We start from the raw sequence: 21513 nt of genomic DNA, 5'->3' as shown, positions 1-21513 counted from the left end.
AAAAAAAATATAGCCATTAACTTGTATGTCATCCCTAGCTATGCTGCTCAGTCATAAGAAGGAGGGACAGTAGAGAAAGTTGCCGAGAGAAATTTATTTTGCCAACCGTCAGCAGATTCACTGATGGATTCAGAGCAGGATTCACTAAGCTTTCAGAGCAGTCTCTGAAGGCACCGGTGAAGTGCTAAGTTACTTAGAACCTGGGAAAATGAGAAGGTTGCATTTGCACTTGCTTTTTTGTAAGGGCACCTATTACCACAGAAGCAGAAAGCAAAACTGAGTTCTAGAAAGATTTCACTATTCAGCATAAGTAACTGCACTCCAGATATGAAAAGGATAGTGCAGGAATTAATAGCAAAAGGAATTGTGACCAGTAAAGGTTAAGGATCTTTTACCAGCAATAATCATCTTTATCCTTTTCCATAGGCACTTTATTCTCAATTCCAAATTTCTGCTATTGATCTCCAGCTCCAAGCTAGCCACTCACAAAGCATGAAATATGCAGGTAAATCAGTCTGATTTCATTCCAGACTTTGAACTAAGGATAGAAAACTATCATACTAAGCTACTGCTAAATGTAACCATTTTATGATCAATCACAGCTTGATCTGTGAAAGAGAGGTGTTTTGAATGAAGTCTGTGGGAAACAATCTTACCTGGTCATATTTCCTTCACCTTGAACATCAAAAAGACCAGGTCTGATTAGATATAAATATAGAGCTGATAGGGTTGAAATCCCTTTACCTTTCATATCGTATGGTCAGTTTTCTCAGCACAAACATTCTTACTGAATCGCAGCATTACCAGGCATAGAACATTTGCAAATGATTCACAAACTAAACCTTAGAGAAATTAAACCTGGTTTACTGGCTGTAGGTAGTACTCAAGAGTTTCAAAAAGTTCAAAAAAAGTTCAATGTATGAACGTTCATCTTGAATCCAGTTCATTTCCACCTCAGCCAGTTTTCTGTTTTAACTAAAATCGATGAGGAACAAGGAGCTTCATCTGAACATACTCCATACAACATGAAGGCTCTGGGGAGACCTCATAGCAGCCTTCCAATATCTGAAGGGAGCCTACAGAAGAGCCGGAGAGGGACTCTTTGTCAGGAGATGTAGTGACAGGACAAGGGGTAATGGTTTTAAATTAGAAGAGGGGAGATTTAGATTAGATATTAGGAGGAAATTCTTTACTGTGAGGGTGATGAGACACTGGAACAGGTTGCGGAGGGAAGTTGTGGATGCCCCATCCCTGGAAGTGTTTAAGGCCAGGCTGGATGGGGCTTTGAGCAACCTGCTCTAGTGGAGGTGTCCCTGCCCATGGCAGGGGGGTTGGAACTCAATGATCTTTAAGGTCCCTTCTGACTCTAACCATTCTATGATTCTATGATACATATAAAAGAAGATATAGGGAAGCATGCAGTTTGATAACAGAGAGAGGGGACGAAGATGCTACACAGAAACCTGTTGTAATCCATTAGCCGTGTTGTAATCCGTGGAGTATGTTTCTCCGTACAGTCACAAGCAGACCATATACAACCAATACTGTTACCAGTTCACCTTTTTCACAACCTCTAAGGAGCTTCTCTGGCTTTTAAAATTATGCCCCCTAGCAACTGCTAAATCAACAAGCAATCTGTAGGCCAGGCCCATAATCGCTAGTAGGAAGGAAAAAAACAGACCAACTTTGCCAAATCAGAGCCAGCTGGAAATACAGCAGTATCCCCTGCCATCGGAGCACAGCACTACTGCGGAAGCGACAGCAGCCACCCCACCAGCTCTGGCCCAAAGAACGGCAGCAAGAGTTGGAAAAATGCAGCAGTGCAACATCTAAAGCTCACCTTCCCCATTGCTGTGTGTGTACAGGTGCTGTGGTGAACATGCTGAAGGGAGAATAAACCAGGCTGCAGCTTCTGCATTCTGGTTCCAGCAAGGAAGAAATTTGGTGGTGGAGTTTTTTTTTTGGGGGGGGGGGGTTTGTTGGGTGGGTTTTTTTGTTTGTTTGTGTTTTGTTTTTTTTATAATAGAGGTTGGTGAAGAATTCAGTGAGGTGGTGTGGGAAAGGGAAATAATGTTGTTTTAAATTCAAATACAAAGTCAAATTGCATTTATTGACTGCGCATTTCAGACTCCTGTTTTGAGCAGGACTCCTACCTGTGTACTGACACTGAGTTAAAATATTTATCTGTCAAGATTTCCTACATATCATTGGATCTAATGCAATGTTTTATTGATATTTGTCAATTAAGAGCAATATGCAGCTGCTCATATTTTAAATTTCCATAGGTACTTAAATATTGAATATTTTAATTATATATTGAATATATTGAAAATATTGAAATATTCAGTATTGAAATATTGAATTTCCACATTTTCAACACAGCATGGCACAGTTCTGTCTGTAAACCAAACTGGTGGAAGTTTTGAAAGATATTGAAGTTGAATAAAATTACTTAACTATAAATTACTTTATTAGATTTATTATATTAAAATTACCTTAACTGAAGTTGAATAAATTCAGCTTTAGATTTCAAAAATCAGATTATTGTCAGAGTTAGAATATAAAGTTACCTTCAGTTAACTCTGAGGAGTTGAAAAACACAGGTGTGTATTTATTTCTTTTTTAAATTCAAACACCTAAATTAGAATTAACAGAACAAGTATATACCTGCTTAATATCAGATAAGTGAATCAGAGGGGACATGCAGACATTCTCCACAATCTGCTAATCAGGAAACAAACACTATGCATCTTTTCAGAAAGTTATTTTGCCTGTATATTCCTAAATGTCTCTGCTAAGTCCTAATTAGGGAACAGGATAGTATTAAAACACAACAACATAACCAGAAACCTCAACACAACTTCCAAGTAAATAGGGAGAAAATAGTAAAAGGGTTGGCTTTATTCTTCTTAGGATGTTTTGCTACGGGTAAGTAACTACAGGGAGCTATCAGTTGAAGGAACAAGCCAATCAGTCTAAGGTCTCATCAAGAAAAACCTCTCATTGATTCAATATGCTGTGCAAAAAGGATATTCAGCTTATTTCTTTTACATTAATTATTGTAGGAACCCCAATAGCAGAATCAAAAAAAGGCAGCCTATAGCAGTTTCTGCTAAATTAAATTCTTGGTAGTGAATTCTTTGATGATTTCTTATGGTACCCAAAGGAATCTGGATCTCACCATGCTATGTAACATATAAGCAAAATAAGAGATGATCATTCTGAAGACGAGATTATTGTGTTTTGATTACTCATTCAACTTGTTCAGAGCAGAAAGAGAGGTTTTTTCTTTCTATACCATGCTGAGGAGGCCAGAAAGAACACGGGAACAGAAGGAGGATCTCAAGTGGACATGGCCCCAGTGCCATGTGAGCTGCTGCCTCGTGTCCTGGTGCCTCAAGACCCTGCAGAAGGCAGCAGCTGCAGCTAACACCATCCTTCAGACAGCCTGCAGAAAAATCAGCCAGAGGGCACGCTGCCACCACACAGTGCTGATAAAAGCATGGTTGAAGTGACCATTTGAAAAGGAAAAACTTCAACTTTAAACAACATTTGAGGCCTTGAAATATTTCTTATTTGACTGCTGTAGTAATAGACAAATGCAAGTCACTGCTGAGTTATTACAATTATTACATTATTCTTTTAATGAAGATTTCTGACTGCTAGAGACTTACCTGTAATCTATTAAATTATCTTTCGATATCAGACATGCATTAACTACTAACTTCAACAAACAAAATTAATTCAGTTTACATTTCCTACACAAATTCAATATGGTACGGAAAAGAAAAAAATAGCCTCGTCATCAATAGAAAATTGATGTGTGTCCAGAGGAGGGCAATGAAGCTGCTGAAGGGTCTGGAGAACAAGTCTTATGAGGAGTGGCTGAGGGAACTGGGATTGTTTAGCCTGGAGAAAAGGAGGCTGAGGGGAGACCTGGTCTTTCTCTACAACTACCTGAAAGGAGGCTGTAGTGAGGTTGGGGTCGGTCTCTTCTCCCAAGTAACAGGCAATAGGATGAGAGGAAATGGCTTCAAGTTGCACCAGGGGAGGTTTAGATACTAGGAAAAAATTCTTCACTGAAAGGGTTGTCAAGCATTGGAACAGGCTGCCCAGGGAAGTGGTTGAGTCACCATCCCTGAAGGTATTTAAAAGACACAGATGTGGTGCTGAGGGACATGGTTTAGTAGTAACTTGGCAGTGCTAGGTTAACAGCTGGACTTGATGATCTAAAAAGGTCTCTTCCAAGCATAATGATTCTATGCCATGATTCTATTCCAATGGCACCACTAAAAACTGGCAACTTGGTTGTGTCCATCTACTGCCTTTGACCTCGTGCTTTAAGTAGCCACTGTGCTAGCAGGACAGGTAGACAGGATTACTTAAACATATATGTGGGCACATAAGCCTGAAGAACAACATCAATTTGTGTAGCCCTTTTCCCTGTTACTCCAGAGGCATATGGCAGACATGGTTATTTCCAATACAAGACAAACACATTAACTGAAAGCCTCTGAATGAACTGGAGTTAAAAAAAAAAAAAAAAAAGTCAAATGTGACTACGAGGCATTGCTCCTGACCTTTAGTTGCTAATATGAAGAAGAGTAAGTGAGGCTTAATGTCAGAAAAAAAAGTAAAAAATAAAATCACATTATACAATTGAAGATTTAATACTTGAAGGTATTAACCATACCCAAATGCTTACATCCAAACCATATCCAACCATATCCTAACGCTTAGGTGCAGTACAGTCTATCAGATTACCTTAGGGATTAGATTGCTCCCCTGCTATTTTATACACAGGGAATGTTTTTGTGTTACCAATAAAAGCACCTTGGAAGAACTACCTATACCGCAATGCTCGTGACAAAGCCAATGCACTGAGAAATCAGTCCCTTAGGTGCAAAATTGAAGCACCGCAGCTGGCTGAAGCAGCCTGTGCAGTATGAGTGCTGTGAGCTGGAAGACACCTAGCATTAGACTCATTCTCCTCAGAGACCTTTATATTTTCTTAATCACAATTTTTAGTTCCTTATTTTCTACTTTAGCTGTTGAAGCGTTCCTAATTTTCCAGGAACTTTTAGGTAATATTTGTGTAGTGCCATTATGTTGTGCCATATGTTGTGCCATTACGTCCTAAATGGTTAAACACTGACCCAATGACATTTGTGTAAATAATAATTTTAAAAAATAAATAAATAAATCCCCCCTACAGTAGTTTCTGCCTGTGGCAAGCCACATCTAACCTTTTGAACAACAACAGCCACCCCAAAATATGGATATCAGACCCCTTTATTTTACATAACACAGAAGTGTCTCAATTGACCTGCAAGGTCAAGGTTACAGTCTCTCAAATTGACTTCCAATTTGCTAAAAGACTTCAACTCACCTTACTTTAAAAATAAGATAAAATTTAAAAAATCATGTTTTCCACAACAGGATTAAAAAACAACCAACCATCCCAATCAACCCACACTAACAGGAACCATGCGATAGCTAAGGACCACACTCCCCAAATAATTAATTATATAATCATAATTTAAACAGCAGATTGTTCAATGGTGTAACATCCACATATAGAAAAAAATATAGGGGAAGAAAACAGTATACATTCCACAAAAAAATCCATAGATTGTTTGCTTCTATTTTCTTGAATATACGTCATTCAAGAGCTCAAAGTGAAAATGGAGGTTCCTCATTAGCACAGGATTACCTAGTTTTATTCTATGTGGCTTGTTGCAGCTGCTGTTCAGCAGTTCAGAAGTTTTCATTTGAAGTTTAAAACACTTACGAGCTATCAGAATTCTCCTGCCCTCTCTCAATGTAAGCCACACCAATAAAATATAAAAGGAAAAATCCTTAGGATAAAGAGCCCTTTCAGCACCATGTGGTCAGCTTGTAGTCCTCTCTCCTTACTTCCAGTTACTAAACAGCTTCTGCTTTTCTAACCCACCATACCTGGAAAAAAACCCTTATCAGAAAACTGGTTATGCTTCTACACCCTGAGCCACTGTAAACATTGTATTTTAACTTCAAACAATCTGCCCTTCCACACGTACAAAAAACCGCAAACAAACCAATAAAAAGAAATCCAACTGTAGTACCTGAGATACCTCAGCTCTGTGTATTTCAGTTTCCAGCTCGTAGCCTTACCCACATTTAATGTTGCTTATTATCTCACTGACTATAATAAGCATGCACTCTTTGTCAATCTTAGCAAGGATGATATATTCTCATTTTTCATATTTAAAAAGCATTTTTCCTTCCTGAAACCAAAGCTAACATTTGAAAGCATACAGCTACTTTGTTTGATTTCTTGAGGGAGGAAAAATACTTAGAGAAATTCCTCCATTTCCAATCCAAACTGTAGATTCAGGGTGGTGCATGAATCACAGAATGGTAGAAGTTGGAAGGGACAGCTGGAGATCACCTAGTCCAACCCCCCTGCCTAAGCAGGTTCACCCAGAGCAAGTTGCACAAGAATGTGTCCAGGCGGGTTTTGAATGTCTCCAGAGATGGAGACTGCACCATCTCTCTGGGCAGCCTGTTCCAGTGCTCTGCCACCCTCAAAGTAAAGAAGTTCCTCCTCATGTTTAGATGAGACTTCCTATGTTCAAGTTTGTGCCCGTTACCTCTTGTCCTGTCACTGGGCACCACTGAAAAAAAGACTGGCCCCCTCCTCTTGACACCCACCCTTTAAGCATTTATAGGCATTGATCAGATCCCCGCCCCAGTCTTCTCATCTCAAGACTAAAAAGACCCAAGTCCCTCAGCCTTTCCCCATAAGAGAGATGTTCTAGGCTCCTAAACATCTTTCTAGCTCTTTGCTATACCCGCTCCAGCAGTTCCCTGTCCTTGAACCAGGAAGCCCAGAACTCCAGTTCTCTAGATGTGGCCTCACCAGGGCAGAGTAGAGAGGGAGGATGACCTCCCTTGACCTGCTGGCCACACTCTTCTTGATGCACTCAAGGATGCCATGGGCCTTCTTGGCCACAAGGGCACATTGCTGGCTCATGGTCATCCTGTTGTCTACCAGGACTCCCAGGTCTTTTTCCACAGAGCTGCTCTCCAGCAGGTCAGCCCCTGTGCACAAAGGCAGCCCAAATATTAGTGACATGAAGGATTACCTTTGAATGAACATATGGGAAACACAGAGGGGGGGGCAGGAGTGGGTTGGGTTTTTTTCTTCTGGTACGTACTTTCATACTAGCAAACAGAGCTCAGAACAACACTGTGGAAAATAGGAGACTTCTAAATATATGCACTCCCATAGTCTTCACAGAGCACAAGTCATCTACTTCTGCTCAGATGGCTAATCTCCTTCCTTGGGGATCAAAGGAAGGAAATAGTGAAAGATGTACTTTTTTTTAAGACAGTATTTGGTGTGAGCAGAGCACACGGGGCAGCAGAGAGAATACAGTATTTTTTTCTTCTTTCCTGCAGGAAACTCTCTCCAAATTGTTGCTCTAATAGAGAATTTCTGCAATTTTTTCCTGATCTGCAGAATGTCTTCCAAGCACCTCCAGGCAAAAGGAAACAATCGAAAAGCTTGGCACTGCAAAGGGGCATTTATGACACTTACTGGGCCCGAACAACATAACTTGAGTTGCAGTGCTGTACAGTCACTTCTCTACAAGTGAGGGTTTAGATTCTATAACTTCACCCAATTTGAGTATTCATTACATGATGCTTAGACACATTAAGAGGAAAAGAAATATGGTAAACTGCTGTGCCCCAGATCTGTTCCCCGTGCATCCTTCAGCAGCATTACCAACACGCTCTTCCTGACACTGGCCATTTTTCTGTCAGCTTTAAAAACACTTCCCTTTTTTGAAAGGGCTATGTTAATATTCTCTCAGAAAAATCACAGTGAAAGTCATGAATTTTAGAGAATAAGAGTCTGAATTATTTGTATCAAAGACATTTTAGAAGCCTTTGAAGGCTTTCTGGTGTCTCTAAGAGGATCATGGTCCTGCTCACAGTTGTCAAATACCACGTGCTATTTCAGATGAATGCTGAACATGTATGCCTTGACCCTAGCAGAACAGAAGCAATTAATAAGGGCTTGGCAAGTGCCTTTAAACATCACTGTTGAACCCTGTGGGGAAGAAAGTAATCTGACAATTTGAGATGTGAGACATCCCTAGAAATACTCCTCAGTTTTCTAAATTATGTTAATATTTAAATCAGCAAATCGTAAGACATGTGCAGTGAAAATACTTAATCCTTTTTATTCCTTTTTTCATTTAGAAAATATCACCTTCCTATCTCAACATTTTTTGTAACTTACACAAGGCACAAAAACCAATAAAGATTAGTTTTAGTCAGGATCCAGTCTGACACAACTGCTGAATAGCATTTAGGAAATAAAAAGGAGGACACAATATTCACAGTGGTAAGATGCACATGTTACGTACCACATTCCAAAATCCCAATATTACTCAGAGTTTAAAATGGCAAGCCTACTTTTCTGTTGCAGCTCAGCTGAAAACAATAAAAAACACCCATATAAAACTAGTTAAATACACTGTTGGTATCAGTCTCATAAGAAAAGTGGACATTATATTGTTAAAAGTTAACAGTTGTTAAAACAAGGAAGTAATAATTTTCCACAGTTAGGATGAACAGACACTTGTTTGTTTAAGCTCTATCAAAACACTTGGAAGAGGTAACTCATTTGGGTTTTGAAGTTCCTTTAAATTCCTTTTTTATACACACAATGCTAATATTATTCTCATTTCTATGAACAAAAGGCTTTTACTGTATCCTGTGCACAAGCAGTGAAGCCTTTATACAGAAAATAAGACAAACACTAAAAGGGGCAATTCTCTACACTGAACACCAAGGGCAGCCCATGCCAACACTAGCCAGGCCTCTTGCTGGCTATACACAGCAGTTGGGATGGACTTTTTTCTCCCCCTGTTGACTGCATGTCAGGAACACTAATCTGAAGATACTCTCCATGCTTGATACAGGACAGGGAAAGTATATGAGGAAGTTTAGAAACAGATTACACACACAACCAACCACTTGGGTTGTTGGGTTTTCACTTGCTTACACCCTTCCATTCAACCTAACCACACAAGCCACTGCAGAGCGCTACGGCAATTACCTTCCGCTACCTGACCTAGCTTGGCAGTCTCTAAGCAGCTCGTTAACAGCCAGCTCAGGCATTAGCATGCCCTTCATTTGTAAGCCTCGTGAGCCTATTTGTCCACTGGATCAGATATAGATTAATAAATTACAAAGAACACTCTTTACTGCATTACCATGCATAACTCAAGAGAGCGTGAAGGTAATTGCAGAGCAACAGTTGGGTCAGATTACCATAACTTGATGAAAGTCAACGAACTTCTGCATTAACAACCACTCTGTTTTCTCAGACACTTATTTTTAGTAGTAAACAGATGTAACTTGCTTTCAAATTTAAAATGCATCTGAATAAAATTCACAGTTCTATATTTAGAATTAAAGTAAGCCAAAACACAAATGATAAATAATTTTATTGCACTGATAGCAACTCTGATTTTATTATATATATCACAAAAAACAAGGTGTTTTGCAAAGCCTCACCTAGAATCACATTTTCACCGGAGAATGCTTCTGTTTTAAAGACATGAAAGTCCTCTTTTTTTTTAGAATTAAGAAGTAATAGGCATTCAAGGGGCAAATAAAAAAGATCCCCAAGAACTCTTGAAAACCATCCTCAGGTGCCTGTCATCCTGCATAACGTTCTTGAATGCTATAGTACTTACTGCTAGCCAATAGGAGAACAGCTGAAGTACAAAAGAATTCTGCCTTCACATGTGAAATGTAATTTCTTAATGATGGAAGTTGATGTCAGACCTGAGTGAACAGGGACACTTTGGCAAGAGTCAACTGAAGAACAGGCTAGCAATGTAATTGCATAAAACTGAAAAGTTTCAGTTCTATCAAAACCAATTTATTTTTTCTCTATCAGTAACTTTGTTTTGATTTCCTAAATCACCAGCTCTGAGGATGAATGTAATTAGCCAGCAAATTTCATTTCCTAATTCAATTACTGATGTTAATACAACTACTGTGTATATTAATATTCAATTAAGAAACTGAAGTGTCAAAGACAAGATAGTGCATGGTGGTATGTGAGAGTAAAGAGGAAAAACATTCTGATTACTCACTGCAAGATGTTATCATCAAGCCCTTCTGATACAAGACAAAACACTAAAAGTAAACTTACCTTCAAATATTATTGCTTTAAAAATTTTACAATTCAGGTAATTTATAGGGTTTTTTTTTAAAGTCTGTTGTAGACCATAACTTTGATTTTTGATTTAAAATACCTCTTTTATGGTGGAAGAGAACCTAGGAGTCTGAAACAGCTTAAGCAACTGAATGCCTCACCCTAGCAGGAAGATAAAAGCTACTGATATAACCCTTAAATAAATGACTAAAAAGTTGCCCTACCCCGACATACTAGCTAGAGCTTAAAGACTAAACAGTCTCCATAAGGAACAGAGACTGGCTGGGTTAGGATCTTCAGCCCAAACCAGGAGCACTGGCAGGGAGCTCTACACTCATTCCCTCCCTCTTCTACCCTCAAAAGCCACTGGGTACCGGCAGGAGCATTTGCTCTCAAGTTTTCCAGATTAAGGCCTTCACAAAAATGGAAGATATCATAGAATCATAGAATGGTTAGAGTTGGAAGGGACCTTAAAGATCATTGAGTTCCAACCCCCCTGCCATGGGCAGGGACACCTCCACTAGAGCAGGTTGCTCATATGTCCAAAGATGTCATTAGAAACCTCTATATTCCCTTTTCCTTCAAGTCCTGCAAAGTCCCCACAGAGATCACACAGAAGTCCCACCAAGAATCCAGCTGTTCCAGAGAAAGCACACAGCTCTATACCAGGGCCCAGGACAGTTGCCCACAGCAGGGCCACCAGCAGCCCTGGTACCGCAGGACTAGCACATGTTCAACTAATAAAAAGCCAAATCTTTAAGGCGGCCAGAAGAAATCCAGCCACTAAACCAGTCAGAATTATTTTTAATCATTGGTGATCATCATCTCTCCCCGCTCCTCATCTACATGTGGACGCGCTACCATCTATTTGAGAGGGAGGGCAAGTGCCTGCAGTTACTCATGAGGGGAAGGCGAGACCTGTAAATCAGCTGCATTATCATCTCTGCTGCAAGACAACATTTGTTCAGAAGTCAGTAATAAATCACAGGATTTCACATCTCACATTACAGCTCCACCACGCTTTTCCTTCTTTCCAAGCTATTTAACATATTTTACATTAACAGCTGTGACACGCTTAGCATTAATACTTAGTAACTATCACTATTTCATTGCTCTGCCCTACCTTCAACTCCATGTCTTCTGCTTCCAATTTTAATCCATTTTATGCTCCATTTTACTGAGTTTCAGTGTAATCAGAGGTGACAAATTGCTCTGAAACTCATTAAAAATACATTTCTTTACACGTCTGGCTTTGAAGATTACTGTAGCAGTTAAGTTTTTCTCCTCTTTCTGCTTTTACTCATTTCTCCATACCTTCTGATACCGCCTTACTGTTGTGTATTTGTGCGCTAGGACCACATCTCTGATTTTTGCTTGGTTTGTCAACATTTCAGCAAAGCCCCATCCTTCCTTCCCCACATTAATATTAGAAGTCTTTTTTTTCTGCTAAAGCCATTTCTGTCAAAATGCCTCTTCCAAGGCAGTGAGTTCAAGAAACCATTAAAATTTTCCTCTTTCAATTTCCTTCTTTTACTTGCTTGGGTTATTGACAAAACCACCACTCTGGGGATAGCCTCTCTAAACAGAATTCTCTCTCCCCTTCTCAGAAGTGGAGTTTGTTGATCCAGTTTGCCTGAATATATCAAGCTGTCCACAGCTACGCAATTGATTAAAATGTTTTGACCACCAAGAGCTGGAGGCAAAGTTTATTCATAGATTTAACACGATGGAAGGGATCACTGATCATCTAAGCATAACTAGTTATCCTGGATTGCCTTATATTCAGAAGGGATATTACGTATTTCCATACTGGAAAGCCATTTTTTCCCTCATAGAAAAAGGAGTCGCAGCTACAAGATTCGCGGTCGGTAATTTGATTAAAATACTGAATTGACAATAATGTTTTGAAGAAAATCTACCCAGCATTAACGGAACTAGAGGAAAAATCCTACAAGTATCTTATTTTAAAATTTGCTTGCTTCATATTTTTCCTTTCCTGCTGACAAATCCTTCATCCTAGGAAGATAATTTGTCTTATAAGCAAATGCATAGCTTTAAGACATAACAGTGCAAAATACACTAGTTGGAATGCTTTATCATAGATCACTCTGTACCCAAGACATACTAGCAAACAGAATCAAATACTGCCCAGCTACGAATGGGATTTTGACTAAAATGCCAGGAGATAAGATAGTCCCTCACCGTGACTTAAAGAGTGGATGAAAAGTCTGACAACTGCAATTTTAAGCAGCACAGGTATTGGCAGACAAGGGACAAAATAATAGCTAAGGGCAAATCATTACTTTTTTTTTTGTATGAACAGTCTCAATATTTGTGTTCTACTGGTCATCCAAAAGTAACACGTTCCTCAAGCAAGCTCTCCTTTTCCTAATCCAAAAATCTCTCAACTTCATTTAATCATTTATCTGCAAAAGCAACCTGCTCCTGTGATTTTTGTACAACAAACTAGCTTGCATTGTGTGTGCAAGCTATTGCTTTCCCAATTTTAACTATGCCTAAAAGCACTTCATCAATGGTATTTTACCAGCACCCCCACAATTTTGCCCTCTCACGGTAGATTCTAAAGAAGCCTCTCCAGCAAAGAGCAGACTTACGTTATTTCCAGCAAATTCACATCAAATTGTAACTCTTCTTTGAAACTCTTTGTGTAGTGCCATTGGCAAGTCAAGCAGTTTTGAATACAAATTCTAGTCTATTTAAGGAAATCACCATCCTGACCACCAGGAAGTCAGTATTACGAGACCAACAACAATCACTGGGTAGAGTGGACATTGTTTGGGAAGGGCCAAACAGCCTCGGCAAACCAACCCAAAATACACGTATAAGTGACTTTTCTGGATAGTCTATGAACGAAGCAATACACTTATTGGCTTTAAAGGGATTATTTTGATACTAAATATCTGTCGGAGAAGTGGGGGAAGAAAGGAATAAGAAAATAGTAAAATTATATACAGGAAGCTAAGTTCCATTTCGAGCACTTTCATACAATACATTTGCTTCAGTAGGAGGCACATGGGATTAATTTGGCCCACAGGAAACAGGAAGCTCTCTAATAACAGACAGGAAAATGTATTTTCATGCAAGTTCTGCATAAAGTAATTTTTTATACTTTACTTTCCTCATTTTTGAAGGGAGAGTAATACACAGAAGTAAATTTCCTATATGCTCATCTACCTCTGCTAGTATTTTCAAGTATCAGAAGTCCTTGGCAAATCTCAACTTCAGAAAGTTTTCAAAAACCCTGCATTTGTCAGAAAAGCACGCAAGGCAACTAGTTCTCTTTTGTAGTGGTCTCAAATGCATCTACATATTCCAATCACTGCTTAGATTAGCCCTAATGATCATATCGGTTTTCCCTGAACACACTGTATAGCAATCAGATTTTCCATCAGTGCAGACCAGTCAACAAAATGCAGCGGGTAACACAAAGCCAGGAGCAAGGAGAATGATAGCCCTAAGTTCATTATTTCATTTTCAAAAATAAAACAAAAACAACAACAATGAAAAACTACCAGGCAAGGTGTTCAAGCTTTTAAAGAATAAACTCCTGAACAATAAAGACATTTTTCATGGACTAGAGTAACATGCTATTAGAGCCTCATTTAGTTATCTGCCACTGCAAGATGGAAACCCAAAAGACTACTGAAATTTTGCTAACATAATCCCATAAAAATCATATCCATTTAACAGGCAGAGATACTACAGCAGTGGCAGGGAACTATTTTTTTTCCTGTCAGCATTTGCAGACACCTTGCTGCAGTGAATGCTGTCCTGAATGCAAATTACCTCAGCTCCCCAAAAGGGGCACTGCAATGTCTGAGACTGCCAATACACAGTACAATGCCAGCAGACATATATTTAGGAAAAAAGGAACAGAAGAGAACAGTCCAGCAAGGGTGTAAATTTTCACTTAAGTGAACAAAGCCAAGGAGCCAGTGCAAGATTTGAACTGCACAAAAAGTTAACCTAATCTGTGTGCAGCAAAGACAGAGGTGACTGTACTGAGCACTGGAAGAAGCTATTTCTTGCTATTTAAGCAAGCTACTGTGCCCTTGTGTTCTGAGCTAGGTCTTCACTACACAGCTAAATCAAGTCAACTATGTGGAGACACAAGCTTCTCATATAGCTTGATCCAACGCAGAATCAAAGTCCTGCCATACTCACACTTTGCAGAGCTCTTGCCTTGTGAAAGGTGCTGAACAAGCAAGTGCCAGCCTACACCTGCTTCTTGGCAGATTTTGAGTTAACATACACATATGCATTAGAAGTAAAGATTTGTTCGAGTTAGTATCAACTCTGAATTCTAATTTAGCAGAAAAAGAGACACCAAATCTACATCAGTTATTGCCTCCAAAAACAGATTAATCATCATGCTCCTCCACTGAACACTCTTCTCTAAACTGTCCCCAGATATAAGCCTCGACATTTTCCAGCCATTTCAAAGCATCCCCAAAGATTCAAGTACTCTTTTGTCCAAACCTTTAAATTAATATCAACTTCTAATAGGAAGTAATTTTTGCTTTGTCCTGTAGGTAAACACACCAAACTTTTTCAAATTGAAATATTGACAAAACTCATCTGCACACGAGAAGGAACCGGAATGACTCGGGCTATAGTATGTTGGAGAGGAGAAAGATTTTTCTGTTAGACACCTAGATTGCAATGGACAACAGAAATCTGATGCTGTAATGGAAGCAGTTCGCTTCAGCATTAGAAATTTTTTCAACCACCACCAAGATGGAAACACTTCCAGATCTTCTGTCTCCCAGCACAGAAAACCTGTGAGACTTCACCAGGCCAACGTCAAAGGCTCTGAGGAAACTATTGAGTATGTAGGAGTTATAATAAGTCTTAATAAGTCTACTCACTAATTAACATACAATTTACTAGTGTGAGAAGAGTTCTGATATGCCTGCCATATACATAATCCAGATTTTTTTCTAATGTATTTATAGGCAAATATAGTTAATGTAATACATCTATTTTATCCAGTTGCTTTCCAGATACAGATCTGAGAATTGCCAGAGTCCTGTCCCCAAGCAGTAACATAAGTAACTAGCGTATTTCACAACACTTGGTAGAGACAAGGATTAGAGGCATATGGGCTACACTAACTCCTCCTTCACCCTAAGGTTTTCGAGCAGGTCAAAGGCATACTCCTGCATTAAAAAGAAAAAAAAAAAAAAACCACAAAACCAACAACAACAACAAAAAAAAAACCACAAAAAAACCCACAAAAAAACCCCACAAAAAACCAAAAAAAAGACCCAAAAAAACCCCCAAAACAAAAAATACACACAACCAAAAAAAAAAAATTTAAAATCCACTTAGCATTTTGCAAGCCAGAAAAGTGTAAACACCTGCATTTATTTTTTCTTTTGATAGGTGAAAGAACACACCCAGCTTTATGTTGGGCCTGGGGATTAAAGTTTATGCTTGCAGAATCAAGGCAGTCTGATCATCTCTTATCAGTAACAGAAGCAAAGAAAGAACAGAAAGGGAGGCAGTGAAGCTGCAGCACATGCCACAGTGGCCACTACTAACAGGAGGAGCAGATAGGGAGCCTAAGTCCCACTAAGAGAAAAGAAATTGCTTATACACACAAGGTTTCTTCACCTCAGTTTCTCAGAGAAATGGATTACGCATGGAAAAAAAAGGGAGGGTTTATGTACCTACATGAGAAAAGCTAAATCATCATCACCAAGTCTCCCTTTTATTTCCCACATCTTTGGGATTCATTTCCTTATCTTAATTTTGTGACTTTTTCATATCGCAGTCATATTTAGCAATCACAATGCAAGAAAGTACTATGAAGTTATTCCAGTGCAGGGACGTTTGATAAGCAGCATGTTGCTCTTGTCACAGCCCTCACAACCTTCCTGCCATAGAAAAGCCCCAAGAAGAATCCTCACACTGAAAATTTACGTATTGCACATGTGTCTAGTAAATAGAAGTCAGCTGGTGGAGTTGATGTGTGCACAGATGAAAAGAGCAACAATAAAAGATTGTAGGTGACTATGAAACTGTTACTCAGGAGTTAAGGTAACAGTGAGCAACTGCAGAAGCCTAATGAAACTAAAGAAGAAACTAACAGAAAACACGGGTCCCTGCTGTAAGCATACCTCTATTAGAGGAAAATTAAATCCATTAAGTCTACGTACTACAAATACAGCTGCCAATTCCTCCTTTCCGACGTAAGCATGCAAGTAAAGCCTCGGAACAAAAATCCCACTACCAATAAAAAATTGTGGGTTCATACACATATCCGAAGTCATGAAATATTAAAGCTAAAATAAAGCACGCTACGAACAGCATCACAATAGTCTATTCTTATCTGTGCATATTCGTTAAATGAAGCAGTCCTCTTGCCCAGGAATTCATGAAAAGAGAGTGCCCAAGCAAAACATCCTGTCCTTATATTTGATACATTGTCATTCCCAACAATGTAACAAGTGCACGTCAGAGATTTCAAGCTTTATTTCATCAGCTTTGTCCTTTCACATCCATAAAACCGAGCTGCTGTGACACCACAAGCATGAGAACAGCGTGTCACACCTGCCGTCACATCACAGAATCGCAGGGTTTAGACAGATGAATGGGTGTGTGCATTAACCTGCTCACAAGTGACAACTTTCTGAAGTTTGGATTTTACGATAGCTCATTTTTACAGCATGCCCAAGGTAACACAGATAAGCAGCCCAGACTGACCTTCCTTTTTTATAGCACTGCGTTAATGTCACAGCAGCTGCCTTCTGAAGCACAACACGTCAAACAAGCCTAACGCAGGTTTGTTGCTGGAGGGGGCGAGGAAAGAGGCATCGGGAAGGGGCTGGCGTGAGGCGTGGGTCTGTCAGAGGAGGAAGACTGCCCTGCTCCCAGACCCAGAGCCGTTAAAAGTACAACTTCGGAACATTTCGTGCCGAGATGGGGGCTGAGAGTATGAGCCCCCGGCTCCGAGGGCCGGGCGGGCTCCCCCCACGCATGAAGCGGTTCCGCGGCCGCCCCGCCGGGCCGCACTTGCCTCACCCTCACCGCACAGGCACGCACCACAAAAGTTTACTTCAATAAAATAAAGCCTCCTCCCTGCCTTTGACGAGTGAAACGCAACTTTTTACGTACGCAAACCACCCTCCGCCAGGCGAAGGCGGGAGCTCGCCACGCACCGAGCCCGCACGGCCGCAGGCACCCGGGCAGGACGGCGCTGCTGCCGGGCAGGAGGCGGGGACCCCCCCGCCTCCTCCACACACCCCGGGGCAGAACGGGGGCACACCCCCACACACCCCCACTCCCCGGCAGCGAGGAAGTGCCGCACGCCGGCACTGACGGGGGTCCGGGGCCGAAGGAACGGAAGGGACCATTAGGACCTTTACCTGCGGGCGTCCTGCGGGCGGCGGCCGCCCCCGGCGGGGGACAGGTGGGCGCTGCTCCGCTGAAGGCGGCGGCGGGGTTGGATTTCCTGCGGATGGCGGCCCGCCTGAAGTGCGCGCCCTCGGCTGCGCTCATCCTCGGGGCGGGGGAGAGACGGAGAGAAAGCAGAGTGAGGTGGGGGGGTGGGTGAAAGCCGCGGGGTCCTCAGCACCCCTCCCGCCCCGGAGGCGGCAGTGCCGGTACAGCCCCGAGGGCAGCGCCTCCTTCCCCTCACCTGCCCCGCCGCTCCCCGCCCCTTTCCCTCCCCCGCCAACACCTGCCCGGGCGCCTCCTCCCACCGCCCTGCCCCGGCACTACCTGCTCAGAGGCCGCCGGTCCCGGGCGCGGCCCCCCGCCGACATGGTGAACCCCAGCCCTCCCGCCACCCGTCCCGTCCCGGGGCTGCGCGGTAACTTCTCCGAGCCGGGCGCCCCTGGTGCAAATTCCCCCCGTGGCCGGCGCAGGGAAGTGGGTGCTGCGGCCGCCGCACCTGCTCCGCTTCCTGCCGGACGGAGCTGAGCCTTCCCCGGGTGCCAGCCCCAGCCCTGCGGGGACCCGCCGCCAACCCCGCCGCGCCCCGCTCACGTCCAGCCCCACCGTGTTCGTGTCCTGCCTTCTCCCACCCTTCACCTCCGAAATGCCTTCCCTGGCAGGGCAGGCTCAATTCCTGTGAGATTCATCAGTGTACATAAAAGAAGTTGGCCGTAATGCAGTCCGCCCCCCCCCCCCCCCCCCAGCGAGAAAATTGTCAAAGGACATCTGAGTCCTAGCACTTCAAAGTGAGATCTGGTGCCAGGGATGGAGCTGCAATACTTGCATCGATAACAATTCCAGCTAAAACGGTTCATTCAGGCCAAAGCAACTGCCTCTCTCTCTAAATTTTCATCAATGTTGACTGAGGAAGGCAATCAGAAGACAATGTTGCTGTGAGACCTGGGATTAGGTTCATTAATACAGCACCTATTTACCTGCTTAACTGGCATGTGATGTTTGGAGGCAGAATATCTCCACCTACACCACCATGAGAGTGGGTGATGGCAGTCTGTGGTATGCAGGGTGAGAGCTTGATGTGGTGCAGTCAGAGGCAAACCAGTTGCAAAGTGGTGCTCCCACTACATGGGGATTTCCTGGGGTTTGGAAGTCCCAGGTTTTAGGGTTTCTTTAAAAGGTGGCCTGCTGTTTTGTAACATGCTGCTTCATTTGCCATCAGCAAAATTTGGACTATTTCCTCACAAGAGAGGGAGTGCAGTCAGCTACGCTCCAGGGATGTCCTCCCTTTGGCGATGGTCCAGTACAACCTTAGTTGCCAGGAAGCTCACGAATTGCTGGAGCCTGGAAGAATATTCTGGGGAAGTACCTCTCTGCGCTTGCCCTGCTTGTACATCTTGTTTTGGCCACTGTCAGGGACGGGAAGAGGGCAAGGGAGACCATTCATTTGACCCATACATCCACTCTTAATGGTCTTACATCTTCAGCAACAGGATTTTATGGACTGCTCAGGCAAGCTGCTGACTTCGCAAATTCCTTGTCTCCCAAGGGATCAGGATAGCTTTCGTCAGCACTCATGCAACATGGCCACATCTGCACGGGGGAATCACGTGATGGGGCTTCACCTTCCTCCAGAGTCCTGTGCTACGGTGAGAGGCTCCTGCTGAGTCTTTTCCAGCAGGCTTCCTTGGCATGCAGGATCTGATGGTAACACACTTTCTCCAGATGAGCACCTATGTGAGGCACCAGCTGTATCTGACCCATGGGAGGCACAGCAGCAGAGAGTGGCCGTGGTGGTGCTACCCGTACCACACATGCAGCAGCAGAGGATCACAAGGCGGAAGTCAAACAAGTGGGTCTTCTGCTTTCAGTGTTAGAGTGCAGGTCAGCAATGAACGCAGGGGGAACTGGTGTAGCTGGGACATCTGCTACCACATGCCAAGGATTTCACTCTTTTGGTCTCTTTGTGAAATCGTTCTCTTCTGGAAGAGGGTTGATATCTTACAGCCAAGCCTTTCATTTCCCACTAAAAATGAGGCAGTCAGATCACCTCCTGGTTTTTGTGTGCTTGCAATTGCAAACATCGCATTTTACTTCTGCAAACATACAAAAAAAGCAGTGACTCAGAAGTAAAAGACTGATTTATTTCCTGACTTCGTTCACCTGACCTGGGCTGGGCATATGGAGATGAATATACTTATCTTATGAAGAACACCAGTACCTTCTGACTTTATTGAAAGGAGCTAGAGATTCTTGTAAACTTTAGCTACGTACAGTTAATGGATGTGTGGCAAGGATCAATCATTAACTCATTCAGATAAAAATCTTCTTCCAGAGCACTGGTGTGCATTTACTTCCTCTGGACTCAGACCAGTTCTAGTACTGGGTAATCTTTAGTATTACCAATTTAAACAAGGAGAGAGCAAGAGAGGTAGAGAACCTCTCATTAATAATTCTCAACGCACTTCACCAAGGAGGAAGTATCAGCCTTTCTTGACAGGGGAGGAAAATGAGGTATTGTGGGAAGTGATTTGTTCAAAGTTGTCCAAGATGTCGATACAGTTGTGAAATAAAAAATGTTTGCTTATGGGAATGAAAGTAAGATTGAAAATAGAAGAGCTTTATCTGTTTCTTTTGAACTGAACTGAGATTAACTCAAGTATTAACCGATTGCTCCACGGCCAATCTTTAGCCAGGCATAATTATCACTTATTATTGAACTTTGTACTTGCTTCTTTAAACACAGAGCTCTGCTCCTGGCAGGAAAACAGCTAAGGAAGCAAGGGCAAGTGCACACACCCCACAAATCCCAACCAAATGGTAGGAACTATGTTAATTTTGTTTTCTGCGATGTTATCAGCAAGCAGTAACTTATTACAATGTCACTTAAGAAAATAAAGGTCACCTCAGACATGAGAATCGTGACAACTCTGTGGCATCAGGAGAATGGTCACAAAAGTTCATTTTCTTGAGAAAAGCCTCCTGAAGCACACTGATGTATTTAAAGCAGTGAGGTGACAGCCTGTGACAGAAGAAATTCGTGCAGGCAGTAAATTCACGGTAGAGCATTTGTACGCTGCAGTGCAGTATGGGCTTCTCATAGTAGTTTATTGTCTTTTTTCTTTTCAGTAAGTTACAGCACAGACCTGGAGCAGTTGGTTCAAGCTGGCTCTGAACTGCCATACACCAGCAACGGGTCCGTTCTGCCTGCTTTAACAGGGTAACAACCGGCCGCCCCTTCTGGCATTCACTTCCTCCTTTTTTATACGCTGCCCTCAATCTCTCTTGTTCTCCATCTCCAGGGAAAGGCAGAGAGTCTTTTGACAATGCCAGCAGGAGGAAAAACTTTTTATTTAAGTGTAAAAAGTCAATCTGAGATAGATATTAACTTGGAAGACATCACCCTAAATGATTAAAAACTTAGTGTAATAATTGGAGATGGGATCTGAGAACAGAAAATACTGAATAAGCTTAAACATAGACAGGGCTGCCAATTCTGCTTAAAATATATGAAGGTCCAAAAATGACACTACTTGAATAAAAGCCTAGCAGCATACCTCCTACCCTAGGCGACGTGGGAGGAGTTATGTACCCCTCTGTTGTATGGTAACTGAGGCAAGCAGTAAGCCACAGCTAACCCGTTCGAGTGTGGGCACTTGCTGGACCATCTGGCTCCAAAACTTTCCATGGGGGTGGTGAGAAATGCAGTGGTGGAAACTTGATTTAATTATACCTATTTGCATGCGGGAGGAACAACGGGAACACTAGGGAAGCACGAAGAGGTGTAGAAGGAAGGCAAGGACAGCTGGCAAGGTTTAGCCTCAAGAAAAAGTTGAAAGAGTGCTTCTGGCATGTGAAAGGCTTGCAAGCACTCA

The 21513-nt window shown here is 42.0% G+C and overlaps 1 protein-coding gene across 2 annotated transcripts in view; it reads right to left on the bottom strand.

Moving 5' to 3' along the window:
- FGD4 (FYVE, RhoGEF and PH domain containing 4) overlaps positions 1–17746 on the bottom strand; it is a 114548-nt gene extending 96802 nt beyond the window's left edge. The window contains exon 1 of one of the 2 annotated variants that reach the window (XM_074168091.1): positions 17614–17746. In XM_074168091.1, coding sequence (XP_074024192.1) covers positions 17614–17746 — 133 coding nt within the window. The remainder of the gene's footprint in view (positions 1–17613) is intronic. The other variant, XM_074168094.1, reaches the window with a different exon arrangement.
- Between the last annotated feature and the right edge of the window lie 3767 nt (positions 17747–21513).

Source organism: Numenius arquata, chromosome 2 (genome assembly GCF_964106895.1).
Source record: "Numenius arquata chromosome 2, bNumArq3.hap1.1, whole genome shotgun sequence".
Lineage (NCBI taxonomy): Eukaryota > Metazoa > Chordata > Aves > Charadriiformes > Scolopacidae > Numenius > Numenius arquata.
Note: the sequence above shows the minus strand (reverse complement) of the source record. Positions and strands in the feature narration are given on the sequence as shown.